At 31.6% G+C, this 14,476-nt stretch overlaps 2 protein-coding genes across 7 annotated transcripts in view; both read right to left on the bottom strand.

Annotated features, from left to right (window-relative positions):
* LOC130899668 (protein neuralized) overlaps positions 1-3,302 on the bottom strand; it is an 80,264-nt gene extending 76,962 nt beyond the window's left edge. The window contains exon 1 of the mRNA XM_057809785.1: positions 3,009-3,302. Coding sequence (XP_057665768.1) covers positions 3,009-3,036 — 28 coding nt within the window. The 5' untranslated portion in view covers positions 3,037-3,302. The remainder of the gene's footprint in view (positions 1-3,008) is intronic.
* A 774-nt stretch (positions 3,303-4,076) lies between these two features.
* Positions 4,077-14,476, bottom strand: part of LOC130899487 (protein slit) — a 531,917-nt gene continuing 521,517 nt past the window's right edge. For 5 of the 6 annotated variants that reach the window (XM_057809455.1, XM_057809456.1, XM_057809458.1 and 2 more), the window contains 4 exons: positions 13,950-14,237; positions 13,627-13,766; positions 11,808-12,205; positions 4,077-10,638 (listed from right to left, as the gene is read on the bottom strand). In XM_057809455.1, coding sequence (XP_057665438.1) covers positions 12,119-12,205; positions 13,627-13,766; positions 13,950-14,237 — 515 coding nt within the window. In that variant the 3' untranslated portion in view covers positions 4,077-10,638; positions 11,808-12,118. The remainder of the gene's footprint in view (positions 10,639-11,807; positions 12,206-13,626; positions 13,767-13,949; positions 14,238-14,476) is intronic. The other variant, XM_057809457.1, reaches the window with a different exon arrangement.

The following is a 14,476-nucleotide window of genomic DNA, read 5'->3' as shown; positions in this document are numbered from 1 at the left end:
AATGTTTTATTTTTCCACAATATACGTTAAGAACACTGGGTCATAATGGTTATATAGGTATAAGGGTTTAAACTTTGATTTCTAAACAACGTTACGTTCATAAATAATCATTTTAATGTAAAAACTACTGCTACAAATCCAAATCAAAACTGCAACTAGAAGATAAACTGCCGCAACCAATATTCACAATGAGTGGTTCGATCATTGCATCAAAAAATATGTCCAGCTTCCACATTTTCTTCTTTAATCGTATAATTTACTGTCTTTTCTTAGTAGCTCAGCCATTTTGACCCTTGGAGGTAGTGCGCTGTTGTCAGATGCATGAAAAATCTGCTGCATATATCTTCAAATCGATTATAGCTCATCCATTGTAATACCAGTGATTTATGCAAATCATTTCATCAAAAAATATTGTCCAGCTTTTTCTTTTTCTTTAATTGTATAAATTACTGTCTTTTCTTAGTGGCTCAGCCATTTTGTTCTCTTGAGGTAGTGCGCTGTTGTCAGATACATGAAAAATCTGCTGCATATATCTTCAAATCGATTATGCCTTATGGATTGCAATACCAGTAATTTATGCACATCATTTCATCAAAAAATATTGTCCAGTTTTCTCTTTTTCTTTAATCGTATAATTTACTGTCTTTTCTTAGTAGCTCAGCCATTTTGACCCTTGGAGGTTAAATTTCTACCTTTGTCTTTACTAATAACAGTCCAATCGGATTTAGTTCAGAATGATTTGATGGTGATCTAACCACCGTCATTCCACGATTTTCTGCAGTTTCATCAATTTCATATTTTTTAATTTTTCTTTATAATGGGAACATAAAGAATTTAGTTCTTTTTTCACAAAACCGGGATGGCACACTTTTGCATGCATATGAATCAATTGTTAAAGCATTTTTTCCTTTTCGATTGAGGTACCTCCGAAACATGTGATTTGAACGTATCAACCGCTTTTCAGGTGTAGAAAAACGATGACCTCGCAATTTATTTTTGATTTGAGGAATAAGGGAATAAGAAGAAAAACTTGGGTATAAAACAAGAAGGGTGACCCATCAATTCGATGTTCGATTCCTCTTCGATTGGTTTCTCTGATTTTTTCGAACACTTCTGGCACACAAATGCTGGTGTACCATTCAGAATTTACCGTTCTGGAACTAATAGAACAGCTTTTGTTGCAGTTAGCTCGTCTTGAAAGACCCATACAGTCGATTGTTGTTTAGTTTCGGGTACATATACATAGATCTATGATTCGTCGCCTGTCACGATGATAGACGTCGTTTGAAGCACCAACCCAACGTGTACACATCATTTTGACAGTCAAATGTTCATGCAATATTGAATGTAAGCGAGTGGAACTAATGTCCAGGTATGCTTCAATCTAACGGTATGTCACATGACGATCTGAACGACCTTCAATAAATAATTCCTGTAGCGAAGTGCGACCACGATTGCTCTAGATGGTGTCTCATCACCAAAAGTCGAAGTGAGTTTATCGGCACACTGTAATTATTTTAATCTACGTAAAGTCATAGAAAATACTCTCACGAAAACATTCGTGATTTATTTCCATTTTTTGTCGACCAAGATGAATGTTCCCGTATCTGAAAACGTCTCAAATAACACTCGTATGACAACATGTTCTTAGTACGTTCACCATTAAAAATGACAAACTTTGATGACAATGTCAGATTTGACATATTCACATCAGTGTTGCCATATTTCAAAACTTAAGTAGCAATCCTCGTATACTACACTGCCACCGCCATTTTCCGGAAAATTAATGAGCTTTTACAACAGTTTTTACGTACATTTATTTCATATTAAGAACAACTGAAGCTTGGTTTACGGTACTTGTAATTCATGTAGAAAATAAACGGTAAATTTAAATTAAAATTCGTCAAATTTAAGTTCCTAGTTTAATTCCTTAATTTTGTGAGGTTATGAGCACAAAATACGTCAGATAAGTCTGTATTGGTGGTATTATTTTGTTTACGGAAATATTATTAGCGTTATTGCTTATTTTTAAAACTGATATCAAGAAAATAGGAGAAAGCATTGATTGGTTTAGTGTACCACCAAGAATGTTTAGTTCAATGTATTTTCGCCATTTTAAATTGCATTTCAATATGATGAAAGTTTTCGCAAACAAATTACGAGTAATATACAAACGCCATCAACAATAAAATTATCTTTGTAAAAAATAAGATAATAAATCATACGACAAAAATAATGGGATATTGTTAGTTGAAAGAACAATTAAAAACAAGCGAGAACACAGTACGTGGACTCGAGTCGCCCACGGCAGGAAACTTCGAATTTTTGATAACAAAAGGCAATCGAAAAGACAAAAGACTACTGCGTTTATTCCCCATGTTGACTGCGATGATGGTTGATGAAGATAAAGTGGAATTGATGATTACGCCGGAAATTACATCAACTCTTTTTGATCCCCTAATAATTTCTTTCATACATTCTTTTACTCGGAGAGGCAATTAAAAAATTATTCTCATTTTTACTCCCCCACATAGTTTCATCTAAAGCAGCTGAAACCGCTAACGCATTGGGAGTAAACCTTTTTATTTGAATATTAACGTCAAATTTATTGCAAAAAATTATGTCTGAAGAATATTCATAAAACTTTAATATCTATTTTATAATAGAGAAGCTTGGAATAATATTTACATTTCACGTGAAATTCATTTAATTAATTATAAAAATTTGGATAGAATTCTTATATATCAGTGTAAGTTTAAATTGTAGGTGTCATTTTATATAGTCGGATAACAATAGAAGATTCCATGACAATGCATATATGTCCATTATTTTCACATTATTCGATTACTTCTTTATAACATTTGCATTTATATCAGGTTACAAAGCTATAGGAAATGGAGAATTAAAATGTAAATACTAATTCAAGAGAAACATTCCTAACCTCAAATTGAAAGATTTTAATAAAGCGTTGTCATGCAATAACATGAATAAATAATAAACTAACTTACTTGGTATGCCGCTTGCAGTTTGACCCATAATATTACTAGGAAAATAAACCACACAGCACAAGATAGGTTCAAAATATTTGACACTTATTTTTAACAGCCATAACGATTCTACGCAACTATTGTATTAAAATAAAGAATCACATTCAATATATTTGACTTGACAGTCAGCGCTAGTTATTTATATTTTAAAGATTATTACTATGAAATAAAAATCTTGCACAAAATAAAAACACTTTAAAAATCTGTTATATATGAAGTTAGATTTAGGAATATAAATATGAGAAATGGAATGTCACTTCTTCTTTTTTAAACGACAGTTTTTATATTTGAAACGTGTAAGATTGTTAACCTATTATATAGGCAACACGTAACACTAATACAGAGTAAATCCGGCATCATCAATTAGATTAAACAAAAATAAGAACAATTATTTTTGTATGAACTAAATATATTGATATATATATTATATAAATTAGTCCCCTTGTACTCCAATTTCTATGAAAATTTGATGGGAAATTATCGTGTATACATTTTGAAAATTCATTAGAAAATAACTATTTAACAGCGCATCGTAAAACTGATACTTTGATTATTAATGTAAGCCTTCTTACTTCAGTATTTTAGGCTGCAACTGCATCTCTGAAGGCAGTAAATTATTTATTCTTGAAATAAAATTTTCAGTCAATTCTTTGGATAATGTAATTAATATAAACGGGGTAACTTAGTAAGGGGTATGTGCATAGAGTCAATAAATATGGGTATGTGACGCGAAATACTATTTTTTAGGGATATTAAGTTGTAATTCCACATTTTGTCTAATGTATGTTTAAATAAAATTTTATCATTAAATGTTGCAGTTATGAAAACAATTAATATATCAATAGTGTGCGAAATTTGATTGTTCCTTTTTGTTCTCATAAAAATATGCACAATTCTACTATATGATAGGTTTTGTTGTAAGGGAGTGGAGTGGAATCCATCACAATTGAAGATGGTAACATATTTATTGGCTTAGATAATGTGAATTAAAGATTAATTTATTATTTTATGTTGATTGGAATAAAACAATTTATTATACGATAAATTTAATATATTTTTATACACAAGTTGAGTTGGATATAAATTACAATCATTAGACATAAATAAGTAGTCATTTTTTAGATAAAAAACTTTATGTGTATGTATGATACTTTTTATTGTTAATCTGATGTATATTTTAAAATTCAATAGTTATGCAAAAAAGAACTAGGTTACAATAGGCAATACTTGTTCAAAAATTTTATAAATTTTACATTTTTTTCCAAAAATATTTGCTAACACCCACCAAAAATTGTTTTGTTAATAAAATTTTGTAATTTATAATTTATCAATAACAAGTCTCCAACAAAGAAAATGATCAATATAATAATTTTATTTGTATGTTTTTCTTTATAAATCGTCTTGATTTATAAAACAAGAAGAAACTATATCATTCTAGTATACATAATGATACATTTAAGGTTAATTTTGGAAGATTTGGAAATATCTAACTACCTCATACAAATTATTCTACATTTAGCTAACACATTAGATAATTCAAAAGTATGAAATGTTTTTATAAACTCAAATATTCATAAAATCAGCAATTCTGAAATATTTTGCTTTGAAAAACAATTGCATTCATTATAAATATAAGAATAGTATTAAACATGAGTGTCTATTTAATTATTGATCATTTTCATGTGAAAAGAATAATTGATATTAATAATTTATGTGTACTTATTATTTGTATTACTCTTACTGTTCAAAAATATAAAAATTTCATATGAAACCTATTTAATCTTGATCTGGGAGGGAAAATAAACAATTGCCTCATGTTTCTCGGCCATTGTAAGTGTTGCAAAATGGCATATTGTTCTGTCAAGGACCGAGTCCACTGTGCCTGTTCTGCCAGGATTTAATTGCAAATGTGACGTTGTTAACATGTATCCATTCTCGTTTGTAAATAGGAAAAGTGGTGGTCGTGGTTGGTTGTAAGTACCTGACATAGTAGTGAACATTCAGTAAATTCATTTCTTTTGCTGTTACAATTATTATAGTGTCTGTTATGTTGATGAATCAAAGGTGATAGTCCGAATTATTAATCAGAATTACCAGAATAACAGTTTAAGACAGCCATTTTTCATACTGTTAATATAATTTAATACTGTAGCAATAGATAAGAGACATTCGTAGGATTTTGTGAGAATAAGTTTTATAGTCCAGGCGCTGTAGCCAAAATTTTACTGAAACCTGACATTACAACCATTAGTAACGATTTTTGGCATACAAGTAGTTTTTGAAGAATACTATTTCTTCGCACGAGGGTCCATGGAAAATGGGGAAAACCTATAAAAATAAGTATTTTGTCAATAACGTGGAAGGGATTGAACATTTCGATACAATGTATAGAAACAAGCGTGAACATCCACACAAAAAAGGTATTTACACGGAAAATAGTGCATTTTGGAGAGAAATGGCCCTGGTGTGTTGTTTTTCATTATTGGATCCCTGTTATGCGGGTTGTGAAGCGCATGCTCAAGTTAATTGGGTGGTAACTGTGTGGATTCGTGATTTGACTAGACTGAAATCAGATTCTTTTAATAATTGTTATAAAGTAGATTTGCCGGTTATACACAATTGATAATTTATCTATCACTTAAGAGTATTTCAAAAAATTTCAACATAATCTTCCATCAGCTATAGTTCCACATCAATTGAAATACATTTAAAAGTGGAAAAAAGGATAAAATGAATTGAAATTTTGGAAATGGAATAAGTGGAAAGGAAAGAAAAAAATTAGTAGTACGAACCAGAACGACTGAAGATGTGTTAGTTTATTAATTTATTAAATGATGGTAAGTAATCACCCGAAGTACATAATCTTTATTCATTATTCACATTTTTCAAAAAAATGAAGCTGTAGTCACTAAGGTACTTAGTAGTATTATCAGAAGAATTTCCAAAAAACAACTTGTTCAGAAAAATGTGATTGAATTTGGCCAATGACAAGGTGGGAATGAATGTTATAACTTATTTTTTCAATTTTGACAACCTTGTAACAGTAAAACCAGTAAAACGATATAAAAAATTAGTAAAGTTAAATTATTTATTTATTAAACAAAATCATTTCAGCTTTGGATTAGAAATAGGTTTTTGACGGCACTTGCCAGCAGTATCTATATATCCATTACTGAAAGATTTTCTTTCAAAATCTCGTTTACTTTGGGACTTGTCACCCAAAAAAAGGGAGTTATAGAGATTATTGTCCAGCGTAACGGCAAGTATTAAAGTATTTTGAGTTGTTAATGCATAGATCTGATATCACCAATTACAGTTCATTATTTCGTAAGGGAAGCATTTTTCGAAAAAATATGTGGAGATCTTTTTTATGCAGATTTTCACATTCTTCAAGTCTGTTCATATTCGTTGTACTGAAATTTTTAACCCCTACCACGTCATTGACACTATTCCAATTTTCCAGGGTTTTTTGGGAGTTTTCCCCAGTTTCCATAGCCGCTCACTCTGATATTGTGAAAGATACTCACTATAGTAACTAAAATTGATCATTTATTTTGAGTAAAAACCCTTCGGCGTTTCTATTTTTATAAAGGAAATTATAATTGATGAATTAATGATACTAGAATTGAAATGAAGCTTTCCAACTTCTTGTTCTGTTAAGCCCTATTCACAAATTAGTAATAAATTGAGTTGAATACATAATTATTGATTATTATTTGCTTTTTTTGAATATATTTAAATTTTTTGGTGAATGTTACATATTTTGGAATAAAATAATTTAGTGTTTTAATTACTATTTTTATTGTTTAATTATTTTAATCATATAAATGTTTATCAAATACAAATATTTGATAATTCTTGAAATAAATTACAAAATAATCTCGTATTTTAAATGAAACAGTCTCGTTTTCCACAAAAGTAAATAGAAAAACGGATTTTTTCCATGTTAATTATGGAATACAAGAATGTATAAGTTTTTTTTTCAATTATTTGTACAATGGCGGGAATTTTCTGAAGAATTATGCTATATACAAAAGAGCAATTATATTAAATCAAATTACAGCGAGTGAATATCCATGACTATACGGTGCGTTCCACTAAGCGTTAACGGCGTCTGAAATACTCTTATGTGTGTTCCACATAGTGACTACGATCCCAGGTAACTAAAATAATAGAAGGTTCGTGACATGCGCATGTTTTTGTAAACAAAAGATCAGCTGCTAGAACACCAGCTACGTCATTATGTTTTGTTTATATTTTTATGTCAAATAGAATCTTTCTAACATTATATTCGAGTTATTAGGATGTGTGTTAACTCTTGCTGATCTGGCTATACAAACGAATATATTTCTAACTAACGAATTTATTGAGCTGTGAAGAACCGGTGACGTCACGTGTCTACTGCGCATCTTGTTATTGTCACAAACCTTCTATTATTCTAGTAACCTTGCTACGATCGATGTGGCTGCGGCGACAGCGTCACTCATACCGTCATGACTAACGTTCACGACGATCCTTGTCACGAGGTACGTCGAAGTTCAAAACTCAATCAACTCAGATTATAACCATGAGAAATATCTCATTATTTGATACATTACCAAATATTTTAAAACTTTTGTTTTATTTTTCTTGTTTTGCTATTGGTTAATATTTATCTTAAAGCTTGTAAGCCATTGTGTTAGGTTAGGTTAGGTTAAGGTTATGATTATAACGCTCGGGAATAAGTGGAACGGGAAATATCGTGGCAATGAATGTGATTGTCGTGAGTGTTTAGTGGAGTGCACCCATTATAGTTTGTAGAAAACTATATTTTCTCTACCACCACAAATTTTGGAAATGTTTTTTATATGACTGATATTTAGTTTCTGATCAATTGCATTTTTCTATTATTCTATATTTCACCAAATCTACATTCATAATAAATTTTGTTACTCTATATTGATTAATTTCACTAATTAGAGATGTTTGATATAAAGTATTAGATCCATGAAATTTTGTATCAGTAGTGGAGAACCAAATTTTTTCAGCCAAATTATAAAAAAAAATGTTTTACTAACTTATCTATCAAATTTAGTCACAATTTTTGATTTACTGCATGTAATTATAAATTTACCTGGGCTCTTAACACAAATTTCTACTGAATTTTTAATATAAACTGGATTTTTAAAGTCGAAAATACATTGTTGGAAACTAGAATACTAGTTTAGCCTAAATATATTAGATCTCTAGAGAAAGGAGAAAAAATATTTGGGATTAAAACCGAGCTTAGAAATCTACAGGGAGATGTCAAATTTAGTGATGAAAACTAACATCTTGAGATGCATAGGTTATTTCCAAAGGTAATCCTAGTTTAAATATCTACGAATCACCTGGGGGTTAAGATTAATAATTTCACAAAAAAGTTTCCATACATATAGTAGAGTGAATATTATAAGCTAACATGAAAGAAATGTTATTCCATTGTACAAATTTATCAGGGTCGAACTTAATATCTACTTATAGATATACAGAGCGATTGAAATTTTTCTCGTGTTATAAATGGTAACAATGAAGGAATCCCATTTTTATAATAAATAAAATACCAGCAATAAATATATTATAGCCATTTCAACAGCTCTGCATATTCATTTATGTATATATACAGTTATAAAATGTTTTTTTTATCCTATCTTATAATAAAAGTTTATTTGATCGTATAAAGGAAATACTTTTTAATATTGGGAGCGGTGAATCAAGAAAACCGTACACTCTGAGGTTTCAGGTATTTTTTAACAAATATCAAGGGTTTCACTGAAATCAAATGTTATTTCATGCCCTTCAGAATAGTTACATAATATTTAATAATATAATAATATTTAATAATACTTTAGAATATTTGAAACATCTAATTTAACGTAAAGGTAGGATAATTATCATCTATACAGGACGAGTTAAAACTATCTGTATATGGCAAAAAGATGGCCGTCTTTCGGTAGAACCGGAATTGAACAGTAACTTTGTTGAGAATTTTCATTTCTGTGGTCTCCAAGAGTTGTTTCCTTTCTGATATTTCCTGCTTTATATGTCTGATATATAAATTTGATTTTGTTTTTTGAATTGGTGCCTTTGTTTCTTGTTTTAGTTGTTTGTACAGCCATACTACGTTTTGAAAACATACCGTGACCTTATTTGCTCCAGCTACTTGTCCTCTTACCTCGTCTCAATAACCGGTTATGTCAATTCTAAGATATTTGTATTTTATTCCCTGTTGTATTATTTTACCTTCTAGTTCTAATTTGCTTCTAGTGGGCATTTATAGGCATGTATAGCACAGGATTATGACTCCGCCTCTCTGCTGCTTCAACTGAGAAACCTGGTGGTACTGTTGCAAGAAAAAAAGAGGAGGTTAAGGAGCTAGGTTAGCACCCAACCCCCCAGAAAATAGATAACTAGCTCAAAGTACAATAGAAAATTGCACATTAGTTTCCAGTGATTGAAAAAGTAGCAAATTACAAATTAATATATAGTGAAGCAAGACTAGATATGCGATTCTTCTTTCCAATGTAGCTTGGCCTTTGCTTGTGTGATTAAACAGTTATCGAATATTGTAGAGTTACGTGAATAGTTGTAAAATGTCCAGGAGAGCTAGCACAACAGAAGGAAGGGGAAGTTGACAGATATATTTAGAAAAATGTTAAAATTTTAAGTAAAAATGTATAAATATCGATCTTTGTGTAATCCTTGAATTCTGTTTTTAATTACTGTACAAATCTCAGTGTGTTACAATATTTTATACCATTTCTTTTGATTATATTTTTATAGAACTACAAAATAAATGGATTTGAGTATAATATTAGTCTATGACTTTTTTATAGGCAAACAATTTGATAAAAACACCATACAAATGAATTCTATAAATCATCGGAAAGTTTACTTGATACCGCCCATCAAGACATGGCTCTGTGTTTCACACAATAAAACCTAACCTATAATTCTTAATGTTTTTTTGTAAGATTTAAAATTTAAACGCCGCTAGTCACAATTCTAACATCATCAGGGTTGTCATTTTTTTTCTTTTTAATATCAATACAGTCTGTTTCGGGGTTTTTGTTATTAATATTTATTATTTGTCTTCTTCGGATTTGTTTTTTCGTCGTTCATTACTTATCAATTAAAAACAATCACAATCGGGGGTAATAAATAATTACTATTCAGAATCGACATGCACTTATTTGAAGTTCTTCTAAACATGCAATTTATATAAATATATATATATAAATAATAAGAGATTGTTTTATAACATAAATAAATAATGGAATATTATCCAATTATTAAACGAAATTAGTATTGTATTGACGTTGTTATAAAACAATCAATTAAAAATTCTACACTTCGAATAAACGATGTATTTCTTCAAGTTTAAATATTAAATTTGAAATATCCTAAAATCAGTGGGGCGCAGTACTACCACCACTGCATTTGTTCCACGTGCATGTGCATTCGTTGTTTGATCCACAATATGGCTAAATATACGAATGAAGTAATTGTTACGAAATACAGAAATGCGGAAAGCATACACCCAGCATCATGCTCGTTGTGGTCTTTTGCATATCTGAAAAAAAAAATATATTAAATTCTAAAATTCTTAAATTTCGGTAGCTATTGCTTCAATTACTTCACAAATATCCGCTGAAAATAATTGTAACATAGATACCAATGAACTCCTTACTACATACGAGGATTGTGTAAAAAGTATTCGACCTTAACCTGAAAATGTCAGATGACTGACTGTCATTTACGACTGTAAAACTTTGTTCAGGGAAATTGATAGGGCCAGCTCGACTGATGACGTACTTCCGGGACACCCATAACTGCGACAAATACCGGTATCATTAAAAAAGTTCACCAAATGGTATTGGACAACCATCGGAGAAAGAAAAGATTGTTTCGGAAAAGACAGGAGAGAGATTTTCATCAGACCATAACGCACTAGATGCGTTCGGCAATATTGTTGGTTAGAACAGTAACTAGTGAAGTATGAAAGTACACAAATTGATCATATCTGGATATCCAACGCCGCTTTTTGATAAACAATCATTATGCATGTTTAAAATGTTTCCGAATTCATTCGAAAATGATACTTGAATTGGTTTGCACGAAATCTTGATTACTGCATTTATCATTTTCTAATTGATATTTCGAAAATACGATTGATAAGCACAGAAACATCAAACGAAACAGTCGGAATTTAGAAGAATTGCTTGAAATAAACGGGTGCCTTTAAAGGAAAATATGCTAAAACAAAGTCAACTTTGTTTAAATCATTGTATTGATCTTAATGGAAAAACAGTTTTCAATAGTTTTGTGACGATTACTGAATTTGGTATACCGGAATTTGTACGATTGAAATTATCTCACAAACTAAAATAAATAGAAAACTTATAAATGTCAATTTATATACATCAATCAAAAGAAAAGTACTTTTTCCAAATTTCGCAAACTAATCTACCAACATACGAGGTGTGATTTCAAAGTACTGCTATTGACTTATTTAGAAATGTTTTTCATCTGATATCTCGTGACATGATACTTTACATCCTTTTTGACGAAATAATGATATAATTAACGAAAAACACAAAAGTTACAACAAAAACAGAAAATACGCACGCACGTGTTCTGGACTAGTGCATAGTTGTCGAAGTTGTGTTTGAGGTTTAGTAAATTATAGTCAGATTGACGTCATTAGTAAATTATCCCCTTCAATGTGCATTAACAACTTACCTGGCTGCCTTATTTCCTTCAAAAGTACTATCGTAACTCTGTACGACCAATCCGTCGTAGTCTTTTTGCGGATCTTGAGGAGCGTCATTCTGCATACTTTTCGCATTATTATTTTTGTCGTTTTCATAGTAAAACGTCAATTTGTACGGCTGATTTGTGGCCGGTTCTGGTTCAAAGTCTTGGGTCATGGGAGCGTGAACGGGTTGGCTAATGTCGTCGTCCACGTATACAGTCTCAGTTAGGGGCGTTGATATAAATGATGATGATGATGATGATTTGGCGTTAGAATTGTGATTAGCGGCGTCTGTCAGTCAGTAGCATTTCTTAGTACAAGCGCATTTACGCACGATATCGATGTCTTTAGTGTAACGGGTGCCATCGTTGCAAATTAGACGAACCTACAACAAAAATAAATAGGTAAATCATTATTTAATTCAGCCCAACTAGCTCCATAAATCGAAACCCTCCAAATTCCGTTATTAAACGACTTAAATACATCCAAAATGAACAACTAGAAGTTAAGAAAAACCTTTGCGAATCTGCAACGCTAATTATTTCCACAAAAGAATGATGTTTGAATGTTGCAAACTCAAGACAAAGAGTAGGTTAAAACCTATCTAAAGCTGCAATTAAATGATCATCTATTAGGGTAAGACTAAAGTATACCTTCGATTTTTAACATTAAGAGCAAGTTTTTACTTGAGTATTCACGCCGAGCACGCGAGCACCGTCTCGTTTGCAGATATATTCGTGAATCGTCTTATATTATTGGACAAATTTAGTTTGGCAGAAACACCTACATTTCAAGATATGGAATTCTTTTACTGGAGGAAGAGGAGAGGGATTTTGAAAGGGTCGATGCAGAAAAGGGGTTTCTTTGCTGATGCGAGCAACCGACAAGATGCATCACGCGAAAGGAGTCAAAACTTATTCTAACCTAACCAAATCTAGCCTTACTTGACCTAATCAACAAGGAGAAGATTCTTAATTAGAGCTCAGCATATAGCTGTCTCCTCGATGGAGTAAACTTCAAGATTTAACTTCCTTCTTGACCACATTATATGTCGAAGTCAAATGAGATTTCTTCTAGGAAGAGTAAGAGTTAGGGAGAGAGTTAATTCTTTGTCGTGTCCGTGTGTGTCCGGCCACTGCTTGGCACTTCTTGAGCTTTGATGAAAGGGATCGTCTAGTAGTAATCCAGGGAGTGAAAAGGGTGTTTTTGGCAAGGGGAATTGTTTGATTCGATAGTGCGAATCATGTATCGGACTTGTATTATGGAGTTATATCGATATCGACATAAATGGTGTTACTAAGGCTGAATGATGGTTAGGTAAGGTGTAATGGTCGCTTGATAATAGGATTGGTTTCCTCCTTTAATAAGACATACTAGCCTCCGAAGTTCAGATCGGTCGTCTAGCTGATAGATGACTTCTCTGCGGATCTCGAGATATTCTCTCCAAACCCTTAAGTGGAAATGGCGTGGCTCAAGTCTTACGCTCCGGGTATTGGGATGATTGACGACAAGTGGCTGACTCACTTAATTTCCCAGACTTAGAAGGTGTTGCTTTCTCACGGAGCACCTTCTAAGTCTGAAGATGGGGCTCTAAAACGAAATTCAATTCCTTATATTGGAGCAACTTCGATAAATAACTCGTACACGTTTCGTGAATTATATAAAAGAAATTACATTAAGATACAAGGATACAAGAGATGAGCCTCTATAAGTGTGATAGATTAACCAAATTGTACTTGTTATGTAGGAAATTGTAGTGGACAAAATTATTTACAAGACACACACTGTATAGGGGTAATTACTCACCTTTCGCCTTTTACTTTTTCTTGCGTGACAGCAACTTGTTCCACAGCTGCCGACACATTTGGCCATTTTTAGTGGCTTCCTTGATCTGCATCCATGCTCGGTGTAGTGTTCACGAACTTGCTCTTTCCGGCAAGTTGCAGCTATTTAACAAAAATATAATTAAATGAAAATTTGTTTTATTAAATCAATTTTTTCAAAAAGTAAGTATACCTGTGATATTATAATTAGAAAAAAGTTAATCCAACACCATTTCTCCTCTAATAGAGCTTAGTATTATCTTAGCTGAAGCAAGAAAATTAGTACAGAAAACCACTCATACTTACACTCTTCCTCACCTTGCTCGCAATATTTCCCCTTAAAACCAGGTCTACATTTACATGCATATTCTCCGTTTTTAGTCGGTACGCATTTGCTGTCGTGTTTGCAGTGATTAGCTAGACATGGATCCGGAGGATTAGCAGGCTCTTCTATCATTTCGTCCATTTCGTCTTCTTGTTCATCTTCTTCGCGATCTTGATTTATTATTCCGCAACCCGGCTGGACTTTCTGTTGAGTTTGGGCGTTACCAAAATCCACCGGCTTGTGGTTTATCCAAACTTCTTTCATACAACCTGAAATTAGTAGCAGCATGTCATTTAGACTGTTATCGATTTATTTTTCGAAATTATTAGCATAGAAATCTTCCTAATCGCGAAAACATTATTCGTATGCTATAAAAATTCGAAATTATAGATTTGAGTCGATATTTTAAATGAAATTAATGATCTGAGCAAAGTGATTCAGAGCTCTGCAATGAATAATCAAATCGATTTAAATTTGCTAAATTACTTGATTGATAATGAATACAAAT

The sequence above is a fragment of the Diorhabda carinulata genome, chromosome 11, assembly GCF_026250575.1.
Source record: "Diorhabda carinulata isolate Delta chromosome 11, icDioCari1.1, whole genome shotgun sequence".
Taxonomy (NCBI): Eukaryota; Metazoa; Arthropoda; class Insecta; order Coleoptera; family Chrysomelidae; genus Diorhabda; species Diorhabda carinulata.
Note: the sequence above shows the minus strand (reverse complement) of the source record. Positions and strands in the feature narration are given on the sequence as shown.